This window comes from Strigops habroptila, chromosome 7 (assembly GCF_004027225.2).
Source record: "Strigops habroptila isolate Jane chromosome 7, bStrHab1.2.pri, whole genome shotgun sequence".
Taxonomy (NCBI): domain Eukaryota; kingdom Metazoa; phylum Chordata; class Aves; order Psittaciformes; family Psittacidae; genus Strigops; species Strigops habroptila.
In genome coordinates, this window is record NC_044283.2 from 58082049 (window position 1) to 58101662 (window position 19614).

The following is a 19614-nucleotide window of genomic DNA, read 5'->3' on the forward strand; positions in this document are numbered from 1 at the left end:
ACACACCTATGCAGATAGCTCAGTCTTCAGGTTCACAAAGCCCCATAATAATCACGTTATTTTAGTTATGAGTGCTTTCCAACTGGTTGTTGTACAGGTGCACTCTCCACACAAACACATGGTGACAGGGGAAGTAACGTCCTTCATTTCTGCCTCTGTGGATAAACAACCAACAAGCAAAGGTAGGAATTTCAGCAAATACAAAAAAAGCGGGTTCTTGGCTGTAATGCCCAGGAAATTGTATGCCTTGGAAGAAAGGCAATTTGTCAGCAGGATACAAAGTAAAGATTCTTTACCAAGAAATAATCATAATGGGTAGTTAGGTCTGGTGTGTTGTTGCCTTTTTTTTTTTTCCTGTGGTTGGTTTAGTTTTGGTTTAATTTAGGGAGGTTTTTGTTTGTGGGCTGTTTTTGTTGGTTTTTCACTTTGTTTAATTACTGTTCCTAACCCATGCACACAAACCATTTATTTAACTAAATAAAACAAAGGATGCCTAGCTTCAGGGGGGAACTCATTCATTACTGACCAAAGTGCTAACAGTCAGGTTTAACCCCTTGGGAACGCTTGCCATTTTCAATGGTGGGCCCCAGGGGACCAAGTTCTCTCGGGTAAAGAAAAAAAACAAACCACAAACAAAACTCACAAAAACCCGGAGTGAAAGAAAACTGGAGAAGCCACAAGCCCATTTGTTTAACAAAACACAGCACTGCTCTCCGTGGGCAAACACTGCTTCACAACCGATAGGGAAGGCAGCAAGAAAAGGCACACAGGGAAAGCCTGGAAGCCACGTAATGGTCTTACAGCACTCCAGAAATAATTAAGAACCATATTCATGGGAAAAGTGGTCTCATTAAATTGTTTTCAGATGGCAATTTTCTCCTAGCTTCTCCCCCCTCTTTCCCTTTCCACCAGCAATGTTGGAACAATGAAAATATCAGTTTGCTGTCTAGTGCTTGTATTCTCTTAAAAATGTCATTATTCAATTATCTGTCTATTCACTGGCCCTAAGGTCCAGCAGAGCAGATACTGTGAGCCTTCATTTAATGTTTTTAAATGCACTTCAGTCCACTTGTGATACAATAAAACTTTATTGAATTCTGTTCCCACATCACACTTAGCATCCCTCACTTTTATTGATATCTGAGCCTAGCTACTCTTCGGTCAGCAATAAAAGGAGTATTTCTAGGAAAGGAAAAAAAAAAAAAAAAAAAGACCTTTCCTTCCATCAATACAGCAATTAGAAAATGTGATTTCAGGTTCCATGTTTAAAAAGAAAAAAAAAAAAAAATCATAAGAAAAGATGAACCATGCTCAAGCGTTGTTTTCCTTCTCCTTTTTAGTATTAAGGAAGCAGGAAAATCTCTGTAAGGAAAGAAGCAGGAAAATCTTTGTAACATTTATTAGCTTGTTTACCCAGAAGAATGGAAAGGAAGGATGATTCATCCTTCCTCGGAAACCACAAACATTTTTCCCTTGCAAGAAACAGCCCTTTGAATAGATCTCAGATTAAAAGCTGATGGCAGACTTGTCGCCTGGGTGCGAGGCAAGTTATCATCACAGTGAGATATATGCCATGCCTGAAGCAGCCATCTCGCTCCCTCCTGCTGCTGCCATCCTTTCCATCAACGCAGCAAATGGGTTCTCCTCGTTGAGCTCCCACCTTTTTTCTACTTTGTCTTGCACTATACTTTAAATTAAAGTCTCTATTAAAAACCAGACTGTTTCCGAAGGACACAATGCACAAGTTACTCCCTGAACTCTAAAACCTACAACCTAAGGGAATTGAGAGCTCAGGAAAAACTGAACGTAAATTTGACTCAGCTAGCTAAATCCTCTTTCCAACACCACGCTTGGATCCTCGTGAGCCTGAACGGTTGTCTCTAGGGAGAAATGAAAAGAAAAGCACTCTAAAATACCTCTGTGGTTTCAACTCACACCTTTTTTTATAACCAAAATAAAATCTAAGTGCACACAATCCCTAAATTTCAGTCAAAGCCAGTGGGAGATAGTTGCTCACCTACTGGAAAAATCTCCCCTTGTTCTGACTTGGGGTGTCACCCACAAAGGGCAGTGCTGCTGCCATGGCCCATAAAGGACGTGTACTCAGGAGAGTGAAGGAGGCTTATCAGCCTTGAGTGAGTTGTTCTTTATACACCTCAGAAATACATGCAGGACTACTAAAACAGGGATGGTTTGAGCTGTAAAGTGTTGTGTGCATACGAAAGCTGTATTTGCATTGGGAAAACCCATATGTTAGTTCAGATTTATCAGATTATCAACAGAAAATCTTGTTGCTTACAATAACATTACAAAGGTGAATAATTACACTCCTAGATGCCCTGGCACCATGACAACAGGACTGTACAAGCACCAGAAGATACTGAAGTGTTCTGCAATGAGTGTTGATCTAGCTTCACAAAATCACCTCCACCACTGCTGTTCCCATTACCCTGTTCGTTTACTGCTCCATAAAGGAAGAAGGGAAAAGGAGAGGGATGTACTAGGAAACAACAGAGTACTGGATCAAAGGGATCCTTACAAAGCGAGGTTTCTCATACTTACTCACAGTGCAACACAGCCTAAAAGGCAGTTTCAGACATTTCTCTGCAACATGGCATGTGTCCAGAGCTCTGGCAATGGCAAACTGCAGGTCTGCAGTAGTACATATTTAATAGAAAACCATGGAAAAGCTTTCTTGGCCAGTAATGATTAAAAGAAAATACAGCTTAACAAAATTGGAGTAATAATCTCAGAAGAAAAGGGACAGTATTTAAAGCAGGTGTCAGAGAAATAAACACCACATACCAAGACCTGCTTTAAGAAAGATAAAATTAATTTGATTACTTTTCCTGATACCAGAAAAACAGGACAACTGATGCCACTGAAGCCTGTCAAATTAAGCTTGGTACCTTTTCACCTGCTGAAATCACCTGCTTTTCACTTGCTTTTCATTGTCAGAGAGCAACAAAAAAAGTCCATAGGTCCTAAATGACTGTCCATTTTTGCAGACAGCATCTGCCATCACATAAACTGACTAGAGGATAAAGAAAATGAGGAGAGAACCTGGCTATCTGCACAATCATTTGTTGTCTTCCCCACATGTTCAGAGTAACTGTAGCCTCACGAAACTCTCCTTGTCAGGGGTATCTCTAGTGAATAGACAGGAATGCAGTGTGAAGGGTAATATAAAGGACATTTTAAAATATATGAGCTACTGAAGTTAGAAGAGGTTTGGTTTTCCCCCTCCTGAGAGGAAAGGGGGATGCTTTCCTCTTCAAAATGATATGAGTTAGTGGTGGAAGAGTTAATAAATGAATAAGTAAATAAAATCACAAGAGGAGCAGGCTACCCAATGGAGTTTTAAATCTTCCACAATTTTTCTCCAAGGAAGAGTACACACTAGCACTGTATTGAGCATAAGTGGCTAAGGTCAGTCATAACAACATCTGTTAAAGATGACTCCTAAATGCTGCTCTCCTGAGACGTGCACTCGCTCCCTACTGCTGCTGAGACAGCAACTGTTTCTCTCTGTCCATAAGGAATAATTTGAAACCGTAAGGAGTAACCCATCCAACCAGATGAAGCAAGCTGGAATTGCACACAAGTACAAGTGCCTGCTGAAGTATTAATTCCTTTGTTATGCAACTGCTGTGTTTCTTTGGGACATGGCCATATGGCAGACAACCATTCACTAAGGGCTCGGTGCACACAGCCACTGAGGAAACGCCAGCAGCTAAGGAAGGTTTTCCCCAGCAGTGAGCAGTGCTAGGGAGCCTGTAGAGCCCACTCCCCTCCTCCAGCAAAGCATTACACAAGGCAGCTTTGTGTGGGTAGCAGTGCTAAGAAAGCTGGACCTGAAAGGTCTTATACTGAAGGCATCAAGGGAGAAACAGATTTCATCCACCAGGCATAACTTTGGTCCAACCATACTCTTGCTGACCTCCTTTTCCAGAGCTGACACGTTCCCCATTGCTTGGATGGCTTTTACTCATGGGGCACTCCTGAGGAACACCTGTAAAGCTGAGCTGACCATGTCCAGTGGAAAGAAAAGGAGGTGATAACAAAGCCAAGTATAGACTGAGGTAGGAGAAGAATATAAAGGAGCCCTAGCTTTCCCACTCCACATTTGCAGATGAAGGGACACAGTTTGCCTGAACACAACCAACTTTCCTGGTGCTACACTGAATAATAGCACGTTTGTGCTTGACAAATTTTTGACCCGAAATTTCCTAGGCAATGCAAATCAACAAGCCCAGGAGATGGGATCCTATTTTACAAGGTGCTCACCCCTTGGTCCACTTCCCTCTCCCATCCCTCCACCCCCACCTCAATTCTATTCACAGAGGCAGTATATTTGATTCATCAACAAACAGAAGAAACAGCCATCAAAGCTACTAACTTAATTGCAAAGGCAATGTGGCTTGTTGTTTTCCTCCCCACATTCAGATCATTAAAACATACTGAATGCCTACTGTTCATTTGGTACTGAGCAGCCTCTCACAAGAGTTATTTTACATCTTGTACTCAGGACCGATTAACACCTCAGGGCATAATATTCACATATTACCTTTCTCACAAGGCACTACTATTCCTCTTTCTTTTATATGCAACAAAGGCTATGGAGGGGTACTAGGTAATGACTATTGCTTTACCAGCCCAGTCTCAGGAGGGAACCACATATCCCGTGCACATTACAAATCACAAGGAAATACAACCTGCTATGATGAGTAGAAACCAATCTCCTCTCACCCTCCCCGCACACAGTCTTGCTTGTAAAATGAAAGACCTCATTTAGAGTGGAATAACTCCCCAGTGGTAATTGGGCACGAGCTCACTAGGGCAGACCCTGAGCCCCTGATGTCACTCTTTCCATGGTCATGATGTCACTGATGTCACTCTTTCATAGCAGCTCACCCCATAAAAAATATTCCATCACTGCATTTAGAACCAGCACATTTTTTGCTTAGAAAAATCAAATATGGACATACTGAGCCGCCCACCAGCAGAGAGAAAGAGCCCCTCAGTAGAGAGGGTCCTCTTTTTTCAGAGAGGTAGTCCTAGCTGCATCCGTCACCATGCTGTTCCACAAATGCAAAACCCCGCAGAGCCTTTCCACATTGTGGCAGCAGGCAGGCAGCCACCTTCTGCATGAGAGATGGGGACCACCCGAGGGGTTCTCAGTTCTCGCTTCCCCTCCAGACAGCATGCCTGTCATTTCTCAGCCACATTGCTCTCCTGCAGCCCATGCTTGAGGCAATGAAGAAGATGGTCTTAGTCCTTGAGCCACATCTTGTGTTTCAGCAAACTGAAGTCTCCTGCTGCTCTCTGAATACAACTCTGTGGCTCAAAGATGTCTGTTCCTATACCTGCTTTATCATTTTAGAGGTGTGCTATGAGCTTTGGCCTACCTACACATAGCATTATTCACCACTCAGCCCTTTACAACTGCTAATAAAAAGTGCACTCCTAGTACTATTGTTATTTCTTTTTTGAGGTATGCCATTTTTGAGAGTAGGACCATAACTGCATCTAACAAATTCAGTTTCTATAAAAAGCAAATTCTGAGGTACGCTTAACTTTTTGTAGCTCTGACATTTCCTGTTCAGTGCATATTGCTGTAATCCCATATGACTGTCTGTTTACCCTCAAAAATTCAGGCTAAATGACTTATCTGTAATTTGCCTCCATAACTTTGGTAGCTTATAAATTAGTATTTTCTACCAGCAAACATCAGATTTCCCAAAACATTAGCTTTCTACCTCCTCAGAGGTACAATACTGTATTTAAGGCACTTATCGAATGTCACCAATTACATGGACATAGGTCAGTCAAAGCACAGTGCTATATGATTACAAACATAAAACTCTAGAAAGAGAAGCTATAAGCTAGCAATAGTGCTTCATTGTCCTGGTCTGCTTTCACTAATGGGGCTTCCCAAGTGTTTTCCAAAAGGCAGTATGTCACTGTTACACTGTACAACTAGGAAAACATGGAACACTATGAGGATATTTTTAACCTAAGCACAAACCTTGCACAGAGAACAATTTTTCTCAGTTTCATATGATGCACATGGTTTGTCAATGAGCGTTTACTTGCCCTCGGGCAACAAGAGACAAGCTCAAGGCTGGCCCAGTCTCCACAATAAATCAGATCTCTATTAAAGAAAAAAATGCAAATATATCAAAATACATACTGTAAGGAACACATTCGTACTGCACTTCCAGGTACTTGTATGTCCCAGGGCAAGGGTCTGGAAACACATCAGGGCCAGCGACAACTGCACATTGGGTCCGATTACTGCATCTGAAAAACAAGAAAAAAAGAGTCAGAAAACAGTCCAGACAGAAGGACAGGTCAAGAGGTTGAGCAGCCCCTCCAGCATCGACAGGATTGAAGACACAAAAGCCAGGACTTCAGCATCAGCTGGGGAAGCTCAGCAGAGAGCATGCAAAAGCGGAAGCAAACACCAATGTCTTCATCAATTTCTTGCCAAAAGAGAAGACGCATGGTGGCACAATCCCTTCCCCTCCAAGCAGTCAAGAAAAAAGAATTATTAAAACACAAACTCCATAAAAGTGACCTCAACTAACCTTAAATAACAGCATCCCTACCAAACAAAATGCAAAGACTAAATCAACAACATTTGTGGCAAAAATAATTATTGTATATTTTATAGCAAGTATAACAAATACATGTTACAAAATATTTATAAAGGTGTTCCCACAAAAAAATCATCTCGAAAAATGCTGTTTAATGCAAAGCAAAGACTAGAAACAGCTACACTTGAGTGGGGAAAAAAAACCCAATCTGAACCAAATAAGCTGTCTAAACCCCAAAATAACAGTTTTACATACACAGTCAATACACATTAGTTATACATGGCTAAGTTTTATTCCATCATTCTGCCCAGCACAGATGCACCTCCTGAGATGATGTATTTTTTCCAGTTGGGAACATTGTTTTCTCTGAAGGTCTTGCCATGCAACGCACAAAGGAAGTGACTCTGCCCACTAAATGAGTATCTTTTAGTTTAATAGCACACACACCGAGGCTGGACCCTGTAAAGTGCTTTCGCTGTGGCACATATGACTCACATCCATGGGTGATTGATCTGCTTGTACATGGAAACCCACATTTGTCTTGCTTTTGTGTTACAAGTACCTCTATATAAAATGCTTGTGTATTTTGGGGGTGCAAAAGCACTTAGTAAACAGAAGTTCTACAGGGAAAGATCCTCTGCTTGTTTGTTGGAGCTGGTGGTGGGCTGGGGGAGTGGAGAGTGGGAAGGAGAGAAAAAGTCTTTGAATTGTATGGTTTTGCGTGACAGGAAGGGCTACACCACTTCATTTACTTTCTCTAAGATGCTTCCTCCTGTGATGTGACACTGGACCCTGACCCTCCCGTTCTTCTGCAAAAAGTTGACAGCCAGCACAGAACTCACTTAGATTTGCAGTAGAAATGCTTCATGTTTACCTGAGGCTACAGTCTGTCAGTCTTAATGCGGATTTTATTTGAGCCCATAAATCAGAATTGATTCATTAGTGACTGCCTTAAGCTCCATAATTTCTTTAATTTTATGGGAAGATTAATAAGAGCTGATAATGCTTACTCATCAGGCTGTTTTGCTGGATAACAGATAATCCAGAGGGCTGGGACATTCTTGTATTTTCTAGTAAAAAATGACAGTTATCACAACAAGTGACTAGTTTTATAATATACACAGAAAAACAGTTTTATTAACGAAAAGGATAACTTTTGTTCTCACCCTTGCTACTAACAGACAGGTGGTTGGCTAGGATATCACAGGTAGCTTAGACTGTGCAAGTGGGCAGTCTTCCAGGAGAGGCTTTGAACATCATCCAAAACTTTACTTCCAACAAAAATCCCTTACTGGGCTCAATGTGCCTTTCAAAAAGCAATTGCACTGGGCTAATCAATTGTAGGGACAGCCCTGGCTGGCTTGTAAGGGATAGCTCTGGCCACATTACATAGAATAAGAGCAATGGATCTAGGTGACATTTTAAAATCACAAGTCTGGATTCAAAATTATGAGGAACTGGAAGCGGGGGGAGGAACTGACACATTTAGGGTTCATCTGCATGTGTTTTCAATCTCCCCTCTTTTTCACACTCATTTCATATGGGCAGCAAAACTGTTTGTAGCACTTGGCATTTTGAGTTTCCTTTTATCACGCTAGGGTGAAACATGCAGGTTCCAGCACACTTAAGGGATGAGGACAATTTCGACTAAAATCCTTAGGAAAAAACCTTAATACCTGTTCAACCAATCATTACTGTCAGACATGAAGCTACAAAAATTTTAAGAGGAGAAAGTGATAAAAAACCCCACTCATTAAAGCTGTTTCCTGTGCTTTTGCTCATTTTGCTCAATTTTTCCCCCCACTTTCACAACAGATTCTTGGTCCCTTCGGTTTTGACATATTTCTTTCCAGACAGATTAAAGGCCCAGGTGACATTAAGTTGTACAGAAGAAGTGACATAGAAAAGGAGAAGTGTAAAAGAAGATGCATCTGTAGCCTTGAAAAGGGAAGGGAAAAAAAAGAAACACGTAATCATGCCTTACTCCATTCCCAGCAAACCAACCCATGAGCTCTTCTTTGGAAATCATAGGCTTATACACTAAATCTTCAGATTTCTTGGTGACTGGGTCTTAGTAATACTTGCTCCAAACTTCTTCTTTTTTGAGGGGTGGGGTGTTGGTTTTTTTCTGTTTGGGTTTTTTTTAAGGGGGGGGGGGTGGGGAGCTGGATTGTTTTGTTTGATTGTTTCATTTGTTTTCCTTTTCTTTTTTCCCTCCTTCTTGAAGGAAGCCCTTTACTAACTACCAGAGTTACAATCTGCAGTGAGAATCAGCACTACATCAACTGAAATATAAATCTGTCACTTCTACAGGGAAGTTGAAGAAACACTACTCAGGTCTCTTAGCTTCACACTAGAAACAGCAGCCCTGCATCTTACTTGATTTCCCTCCAACAGGGCAGGAACTGTTTGCATCACTGGCTCTAGCATAACTGTACTCCAGAAAACTACAGCCACTATTTTCACATCCATCTATACCTCTTATTATTGCCTTTTGACAAGCGTTTCTTATTTCAGGCACTGATTCATCAGCTCCTTCAAACAAAACTGCTTCTCTTTCCCCTGTGTTGCTTTCATGCTGCAACTTTCCAAAGCTACCAACAGCCTCTCAGGGTATTTTCTTATTCTCCATATGTTCCGATACCAAGAAAACAAGAGAATTGTGGGAGGAAACTGTGAATTTGAGGGTCCTGCTAGACAATTTTATGACTATTAAGGAAGCATCTTCCATTTTATTAGTTTGTACAACATTTTAAGTGTATTCTAGAGACACAGAGGAACTAAAGGAGCCCCTCAAGTAGTTTTAGTTCCCTTTATTGTTATTTATCATGAAATCTGACAAGGAATTTATAGCAATCCTGTTGTTTGGGCTTGATATTTTTATTCCCCCCACCCCCACCTCCTTTTTTTTTTTTTTTACTTTGAAGTCCTTACTTGTACCTGCAATAATTCCTCTCTCCCTATTGCTTCTTAAAGTGCAAGGTGGCATGTGTGGATAGAAACTGCTTCTCAGAGACCCTGCACATCTCAAGCCACCTCCATAATTGCTCCTGGGATTCGTGGTCACTTTGTCTGGACCATGAGTGTCCACACAGCTCATCAGAAACAACTCACTATGCTGCCACAGCATTCAGGCTAATAAGGGAAAAAGACTGATGCATTTCCCATTTCCAAAGATACGGAAAACATGACTTGCCAGTACCCAGGTTCCTCTGTAAGCACTTGCACTCGTGCAAAGTGTGCTCAATCAAAAGGCCAGTATCTCACATTCACTTTGCCAAGGCACAGATGCCTAACAAGACTAACAAAGAGATCAGAAACCAACCCATAACCCAAGATCTGCATTATCACCCCAACCTGAGGCACCTACAGGAACACACATTCCTGTATGTTCAGGAAAAGAGAATACCCCAAACCCTGCTAAAAAGCAGTCTGAGGTACTTAACAGCCTTTAAGCACACAGCATCTCATAAACATAAGTTCACATTAGTCACATATATGTTTTGGAGAGGAAAAATTACCTCCTGGCAAAAGTGTAAATTGTCCCAGTCACAAGGGAAAAAAAAATAAGGCGAGTAGGGGGAGGAAAGAAAAAAAAAGGGTTCTTTATGCCTTCTTTGCAGCTACATTTATTCCCACTTATTAAGGTACCTGTTTTTTCGTTAAGATGTAGAAAAATATTTGTCCTAGAGGAGAGGTGTCAATCCAGTGTAGCACAGGCACTGTAACAGCAAACATGGATTATTTTTGCAGAACTTCTCCCAGTTCCAGTGGAAAATGACTTTTAAGAGTTTTAACGTGAAACAGTAGTAATAATTCATGTGGCATTTGTTTTGCATTTATACCAGTGGGATTGAAGGAAGCATTTGAGTTCAGAACAAGCTGCGAGGCTCAATTCTGCTTGTGAATCTCAGTTTGGACTTGAAAAAAAAAAAAACCAACAAACCAACAAAACAAAACCAAGCCCAAATCAACCAGAAAAAACAAACAAACAAAAAAAAAAAACCAAACCCAAACCACAACAAAACTTCATTTCCCTTCAGCAAGCTTCCATTCCTTCACCCAAGCATCATTTTTATGATTTCTAAGTGACAAGGTCATCTTGTGATAGTGAGTCAGAAACACTCGAAGATATAAACAACTGCTTATTCCTGCTCTGATCTCTTCGATTTTTTTCCAGTGCTGACATTGCTGATGTATTTAACAAAAAAGAAAGAAAGAAAAAAAAACACACCACCAACAATTTGGCAGGTGATGTTTATTTTAGGCCTTTCCAGGAACTTTAATAGCACAGACATATCAACAGCATCAGGCTAGACATGTCTGGGGCAATATGTTTGCCAGAACAAAAATGCAAAGGCGGCACAAAATAAGAGATCAGTTCCAAACAAAAGCCTTCACAGCATTAATAATCACGGATGCAATACCAGTAAGCCCTCCAGTTCCCCAATCCAGGTGGGACCATTTCCCCAGACGAGAAAAATGGGTGCCAACATCATGGGGGTAGGCGCTCTTTGTGCTCCAGACACCAGAAAAGCAACCAGAAATCCATGCACAGGTCCACAACAAGCCTAGAGTCTCAAACATCCATTTCATCCCCAACACACCCTCTTTCTCCTGGTCCTTATCCTCTAGAGACATGCCCTTCTGAGGTGGAGTGGCACTTTCTGTGACACCATGGCTGGAAACTCCTGCGGATAAGGTGTACTGGAAACCGCTATAAATAGGGAAACCACCTGCTTCCTCTGAATCCACTAATCTGAATAAGACTATGAAGTCCAGGGCTCATAAATACCCTGAAGATTGGAAAACTTCAGACGATGTGACCATGAGCTTGGATTTTTGCAGAAAGCACTAAGCTGCCGCATCCATCCCTCATTGCTGTTAACAAACCTTGCTTGTAGCTGGTGCTATCCTCCACCTAGAGCAGCTTATAACAAGGGATTCTTAATGCATAATTCTTAATGCCAACCAAACCAGCTCACCTGTATTCATGAGCGTCAGTGGCCGAAAGATAAAGATACTCTTTCCCTCTCCCCTCAAGTGAAACACCTTCTCTACATAGACTAATTTTTTTTCTGCAAAGACAAGGCAGACATCATGTGCCTAGGCATGTTAACCTAGCAAAGACATCAATATCTAAGCCTCTTTCTCAAGGTCTATTATACTTTTCTAATGCTTTTACAGTAAGAGACAGACTTAATTAATTATCCTTCATGGCAACGCTGCAAGACATCCTTTTGCTTCTCTGGAACACAAAAATCTCTTCTCTGAATGACTGCTTTAAGAAAGAGGCTGTCACAGCAAATAACTCAGCCAGGAGTGTATTCTCCCCTGTCAATATGTGATATTTCCAAATCAACCCCTTAGGAAGGGCCAAGAGAAAAAAATAAAATTAATGCCCTGGAGAAAGTAAACAGGAAGCAAAGAGAAATTTACTCATGAGCATAGTTAATGTGATGGGTTGCAAATAAGGGAAACAAGAAGAAAAAAAAAGCACGCAGAGAAGAGAAGCAGTGGAGGGTGGAGAGGAGAGAACAAAACGGCAAGCCCTGAGATTGCTTTCAATAATGTACTGAACAGAAGCAAAGCTAAATCCTCTACCTGCTTAGCTTCCAGAAACAAAGATTTCCTCAACATAATCTTTTTCTGCCTCTGCAAAACCTTAAAAGCAAAGGATCTAATGACAAGGAGATGAAAATCCAGTTTCTCTAACATTCTCTTCATTATGAATGGGCCTTTTTATTGATCTTACAGAGCATGGAGAAGCTGGCTTTCCAACCTTTGCCACAACATAATTATCTGTAGTGTTTAATGCTAGCACAGACAAGTCCCACTACACACTGCATTTTGTTTTATTGACGGGTTTTAATTATCTATCCAGGTGCTAGAGCTGTCAGATAGGCTGCTTCTTATGTGATCGAACTAATACAAGGAGAGGCAGAGCATTCTAATTGCAGCCTCACAAGTGCCTTTGTGGGGACATGCCAATGAGATACATTTAAACTGCTATGGTTCTTATAAAATCTTACGATGTTTGATGGGAAAAAAGTCCTCTCTCTATAGCCTCAACCCAACTCGCTCCTCCAATTATTACTTTATATTGAGCAAAGCAAAACTGAAGAAAAACAAACCACCAAAACCACACCAAAACCCCAGCCAGCAAAATAGCAGGAAAATCCTGCAGAGCCAAACGGAATCTGAGCTGTAAAGGTCACTGAGGGGACTACCTTGATACATTATGGAAAGCCTGGGAGCAAGAAGGAAAACAGGCCCTGGAAATAATTTAAATACTAGTTTTACATACGAAAGAAGAAAAAAAGAAAAAGTAATTACATTGTTTCAACACATTGATAAGGCCCTTAAAATTTAACAAGAAGCATTTAACAGCCAATTTACAAGATTTAAGAGGAGGAGGCTCCAGATGTGCAGGGTGTCTGAGAAGCAGGTTCTATCTTCACATGCCCACCTTGCACTTCAGGGAGCAAAAGGGAGAAAGGAATTATTGCAGGTAGCAATAACAAATTCAAAGTAAAAAAAAAACCCCAAACATATATAATGACAACTTGGGGCACTCCTGCACGTGGTGCATCTCCTCTGCTGTCAGGGACTCACCTTGCTCAGTAATCTGAGGTCTGGGGCAGAACCCGCGAGTTGGGATGCCCTGGCTCATCATCACCCTCCAAAGGAGGATGTCCCCCCAGCCAGTGAAAGCTTTTTCTCTGTGCTTTGTTATGTACTCTATCTTACATTTTACATTTCCTTGGACTTGTTTCTGTCCCATCTATTTGTGATTAACACAATGAGGAGGGGAACTGAAATCCCCAAAGGCAATGAATGTGTACCCCAATAGGAGAACCTGTCAAAGTGCCTTGTGCTAATGTGCCTGGCTACATCATCCTTGTGGCAGCAGGGAACCCAAACACAAGCTTGGTGGAAGAAACACTCATTGTTAGCAGGAGAACAACAAAATGGTGGTCTGTCCAAGCCACTGGATATATTTGGACAAAGGTTTGGGCCAGCATGGAAAACAGATCTGTACTGAGCACACCTAAGCAGTCAGTGTTGCTCCTGCTGCAAGGAGCTGAAGACAAATGCAAGGCCAGGTTTGCAATGTAGGCTAATGTCTTTTATTGGATTCTGGTCTGTAGGGCTGAAAACCAAACCAGGCAAGCCTTAAGGCTGTAAAGCTCATCTTCTAAAGAACTACAGAACTACCCTTTTACAGGTACTCTACTTCTTCCAACTCCATAAACTTCTGTAGCACCCTAATAAAAATCCACTTTACAAAACACTGACAGAATATCTGGAGAGGAGAGTAAACACCTAAAGCAAACCAACCAATAAAAGGCTTGTTGGTTTAGCCAGAGTTAACACTAGTTAAAATAACAGTGAACAGAAAACAATCTGGCTTTTAATTTGGGTTACAAGGTCAAATTAAAGCCTGGAGGAGGTCTGGGCTGAATTTCAGCTGGCGCTCCACATTACTTTGTCTTCATTGCCATTGTAACAAGTCAAGGCAAGTTAAAGCCCAGTGTTTCTTCTCTCGTGCAGCTACTTGGAGCTGGGATAGCCACAGCAAGTGGTAAAGCATTATTTTCCCTACAATAACTCTGAAGAGTGTTCAGACCCTTGGTCTACCATTACCTACCCACTGACCAACTCCACAACACTGGGAGCCCATGCTGTGGCAGACACCGAGGCTCTGCAGCCCTGTAGCACCGCGAGGTATAAATCTGCTTCTCAGCACTGGCTGAGCAAAAAGTAGATCTGAATGTGAACATTTAAAAACATTTAAAATGCATTAACAAAAAAGAATAAAAAAGATCTTATGTCCTGTTGTTAAAGGAAAGACCAGTATTACTTCCACTCCATGCCCTTGCCACATTTTCTCAAAGTAGAAAGAATTATGCTTTCCATAAGACCCACAGTGCTGTCATTTACTGTCACCACTCAATGCCCACATCCCAGCCACTGACTGATTCCTGAAAAAGGAAAAACTGACATCAGAGAATATTGTCTTTAAACGAATAAAGTAATCTGTATTCATGGGCTAGTAGGTTTAATACATTAGCTTTTCACCTCTGTGAATAAGGTTAAAGAAAGGTTTTGGGCCAAAATAATTTGTACTGCACTCCATCTCAAATTTGACATAATAATTGAATGACTGAATGAAACAAAAGTGAATATATCCAAACAGCGTGCGAGGTTAAAGCTGGGCAACTTCCTGATGAACTCCGGAGTAAACCAAAGGCATCCAACGCAGCACTACTAAAACCCAGAGCAACTTCTCTCTTCATCACTCTTGCCAATGGCATAATACTGAAGTGATTTTTAAGTAAAGGTCCATAGAGTTTAGTTAAAGAAGCAATCACCCCTCAGCCTCTTAGTGAGGGGGTAGCTTCCCAATCAAATGAGACATAGGATCAACATGTGACAGGTTATGCCTTTAGCATCATGGCTAAAGCAGTTCAGACAAAAAAATAATACTAGAGAGTAAAACAAACAGCCTGCCAGAGTTGCAAGTTATTAATACAGCATCTGTTAATGATGCCTGACTTCGTATAGCACCTTGTGCAACGGAGTCTTGGCCCCTGTCTGTGTCTCAGGCATTAAAACAGTACATATAATAATCAGAAACAAACCAAACTTTCTCAAAAAAGTAATCCTGAAATGAACTAAATATGGTTTTGATATTCAGAAGGGATTTTATTTTATTCCAACATAGCCAACTCTGCCTCTTTGATCTTCATCCCAAAGTTTGAATAAAGGCAGCCTGCACTTTGATTCTAAGCTCAAGAAAAAGCATAGTGTCACAAACCCTTCATACACGTCCCAGCTCAGTATTGCCCAGCCAAAGCATATACAGAAGCAAATAGTAATGCAAAAAATAAAAAAAAAAAAATTAAAACCCCCAAACCCTGTTCTTAGATATATTACTTGAAACTGCCATTATGGATTTCCTCAAAATGTCTAAACCTAGCATTGAACTTTCTTGGCTGCATGCAGCAACATGGGAGGGGTTGGAGGGATGCATTTTTGAGAACATCTGTCCAGCAGCTCCAGTGAGGCCTTCTCGCACTGTGCTCAAAACTCAGCTGGGAGAAGCCAGGGATCACACGTCCCTGCCTTCTCACCACCCCATTCCCTCCTCACTTCTGGTGCAGTTTTCAACATATTCATGTATATATCAAACTCAGTTTTCAGCTATATATGCCTACTAGCTCTTTTTCTGCCTCACCCTTATCTGGTCACCATACTGAAAGAGACACTACTTGCTCATTACATACCTTATCTGCCTTTAAAATGTATGGTGAAAATACATACGGTTTTGGCCAAAATTACTATCCTGAGAAAAAGTCTGATAGGAAAGCAGCCTTTGAACATCTGTGGGACAACAACTGATAGAAACCGAGCACCAAGGCTTCTACAAATCCTAGTTGTCTTTGTGAACATGCAGAAGATACTTTATTAGCAGAGGACTGACTACTTCATACTACAGAGCCTGCCTAATGTTGTACTCACAGAATTAAGTTTGCTGTATGCAAGAAAGCTTCCTATGACGAAGCTAAACTCAAAGGCTGTTTTCCAGAAAGGCTCTGCCTCCTACCAGAGCTGGATTTTTCTAAAGAGCTTGGTTCTTCTTGGAGGAACTACAAAAAGGCCCAGCTGTTTCAGCATGGCCTGGGACTCCTCGTTTCTCATGGAGAGCAGTGAAGCTGCTGGCCATTAAGCATTTTCAGGCAGCAGGCTGTGTTACAGTGCCTAACCACTTCAGTAATCCAACCCAGATAGCTCTGCAGAAAAAAAAAACAAAAAAACACCACGCCTGCAAAGGAGCCTTAGGCAGGGCAAAAACTGGGAAATCCACATTCCAGAGCATGGAGCATGTCTCCGGCAAATCAGCTTTAAAATATGTGACTGATGCTGTTCAGACATACCAGCTGAAGTCCAGAGAGATGGATGAAAGGGTAAAGATGCAGGATAAATTCATCAGATGTCTCCATAAATCATTTCTATAGTTCACATTTGTTCTCTGTCTTTCATTTACTTACATTTCTAAAGCCACTGGCTGCCTTGCTGCAGTGGATCTAATAAAAAGGAAGATAAATTTTAATATCCATTTTTGAAACATCTTAAAATGATCTAGCTTTCTTCTCAATGTTAATGGCAAGCATTAAAAGAAACACACTGTCTCACAACAATAGACTGGGCTGGAAGCAAAAGCAGAGTTCCACTGAAGCCTGGAAATTCACAGTCCTGGTCCCCCCTCCCCACCCAACTGGTATAAAAGATCTTATTTCTGGCCCTAATGTTTTGGCAGCTAACTTTGCCACCAAATCCCGCCATCGCTTTGTGCAGACCCTCTGACTCAGGAGCGAAATTCCATACTTGAGAAGAGGAGGAAATATTTTTGGAGATTGGCAGTTTGGAAAAGAATCTGAGCTGCGTGACAGCTGTTTGGGGATGTGGGATGCCAGAGGGGTCCCAATAGAGCATACAGTATTACACACATGCACACGCACAGAAAATCATTAAAGTTTCTGTCTCTAAAGTTTCACATTTAATGAAAGAAAGTAAGAGAGCTATCTGGAGAATTCTTGGGTTATATTAACAGCTAATGACACTCCCTTTGCCAAGAGCGCAGCCCTGGGATGCTCACTGACAGCAATGGGGGGAATCGTGAAAAAGCCAGTGGGTCCAGGCAGCATGGCGAGAGGAGTGGGGAGGAACGTCCTCCCCTGTCTCCCCGCCATGACCCGGGGGGGTGGGACTCAAGCAGAGAGCCTGCTGTTGCATGGCTGGAGTGAACATGTCAGAAGCAAGGACCTTTATAACAGAGTTTAATCCATCACAGGTTAAACAAAACAAATGACCGCACAAGTGAGCAATTAAAAAGCATTCCACCGCCAGCACTGAGAGACCCTCGTCATTGATTAATTAGGTTCAAAGGGCCAAGACTAACCTCAGAGTCCCTTGAGAAAGAGACCACTTAGCCCCATTTAAAAAAATAAAAATAAAAAAAACCCAAAACAAATTCAGCATTCTTATTTAACACTTGAGCATTAAACAGCTGCTAAAGCAGTGAAACAATTACTTGGGAGTGACCTACATTCAGCTGTATTGTTTTATTACATTCAGGAGAAACTTAATTAAGGTTCTGTTACTTAATAAAAGCAAACAAAGTCCTCCATTTTATGACAAGGAGCTGCACTGCTACAGCCATGTGAAGCTTTCGCATTGGGCGACAGGGTTTCCCAAGAGAACCTGTCTCTCACTATCACATTCCTCCCCCATTGCATTTGAGGGATAAGATGACGCAGGGTATTTTTATGCATTAATGCTCCTTGAGGCAGGGCAGCTTGCTCTGCTACCTAACACCAGTGGAGAGGACCGTAGCCTCCCATACCTCACCTGTTATGAGACCTACTGTACCTGTGCAATATGGTCTACTCCCAACCATACCATGGGCTAGGTTATGAGTACTTCAGCCCTGCCAGGAGGAAGGCATAAACTATTCACTTTACTGCAAGAAGCGAAAAAGCAACCAGTTCCTGGGGGAAGAAAAAAACAAACCCAAACACCACAACCATACTGATGGCTGTATAGTTGCTCTTCCCTACAGGCCTGATCCACCCCCCAGGGAATTCAGTGGGTGAACAGTCATCTACAGGCCCCACTGACCATTAACAGGGTCTGAGCTGGGTATTGGGAGTGTACAATCGAGGATATTCCCATATTAAGAAAATGCACAAAGAGTTTTGCCCATTCATTGCACTAAAGAGATTCCCCAAACGATCCATCCAAAGTCTCTCCTGAATCTGAAGATTTAAAAAAATGGTTAATAAAAACAACGTGACTCGTGACTCACACTCAGCTACACTCATCTACTGTGAGTGTGGCCAACTTCTTTACAGGATTATCAGCCACAAACTACATCCTCACCACCCTCCTGCTTAAAATGCTTGTCTTGCCCACCTCTTCTCCTGCCTTCATGCAAACAGCTCCTCTGCTCTCACTTATCAAAAGATCCAGTTTTGGGGAGAAAAATCTGTCCTCAGCTTTGTACAAGTGATCAAGCAGTTACAGACAGATGAAAACACTCATTGGATGTCCAGAATCTCTGGACTTTGACTGAACTGACTGTGGCTGCTCAAACCCTGGAAGCTTTGGTGAGGTCATGGGAAAATTTCTTCTCCATGAGAGAGAAAAACCCCAAGTGTGTCCCTTGCTGAGCAGAGGCAGTGGCCAAGCAACTCTTCAGCACTGACATCACTGCCAGAACATGACTTCTGAACACACCCTGGCTCCTGCCATATTTTCCCAGCTAAGCCAACTGGCTTTTGGTCCTAGAGAACTCTGTGCTGGATGCCTGAGACCATGAAGCTGCTGCTGGACTTTTGCCACATCCAATTCCACATGTGCCCTGTTGACATTTATATCAATAAAGCTCCCTATTCTCTCAAGGAGACAAAGCCATGTGTGCAGAGGTGACAGCCATACACTGAAGAGTGATTCCTCCAGCTTCATGACACAGGGGCCCTTGCGTCAGCTCAACAACTCACAGAAATTAACTGTTGGTAACACTGTGACACCTCCCAGCCTTAAGTCACAAGAAGCTCTGATGTCATGCATTCGGTCAGCACTATTAGTGCTGAGCATAATGGTCTGATGATGCCTTGTTCCTTCCACCTACTTTATTCCTGTTCTCTGCAGTAGTTCAGCACCACAGATTTTGTTCAGGACTGAAAGAGTTGGATTTAATTCCGTAGGTAGCTGCACAACCTTAGTTCCCACCCTTTGGCAGAACGCCCTTACGGTGAAGTCCAACCTCATCTCTTTGCAATGGGCTCCACTTTTTCTGAGTAATTGAGGAAGCATTTTGGTAGTGGATGAAAGCAGCATTCTAGTTTTCTAATGTATGTTGGACTGCTAGAATAAAATATTAGGCAGGCTCTGCTGTTATCTGGCTTGGTGAATAATTGACCAATTAATGTACAGGCAACAGCAGCAA

At 41.9% G+C, this 19614-nt stretch overlaps 1 protein-coding gene across 22 annotated transcripts in view; it reads right to left on the minus strand.

The window, feature by feature from the left end:
* ADGRL3 (adhesion G protein-coupled receptor L3) overlaps positions 1 to 19614 on the minus strand; it is a 515916-nt gene that overhangs the window by 214061 nt on the left and 282241 nt on the right. For all 22 annotated transcript variants that reach the window (XM_030492003.1, XM_030492008.1, XM_030492007.1 and 19 more), the window contains one exon: positions 6194 to 6303. In XM_030492003.1, the coding sequence (XP_030347863.1) occupies positions 6194 to 6303 (110 nt within the window). The remainder of the gene's footprint in view (positions 1 to 6193; positions 6304 to 19614) is intronic.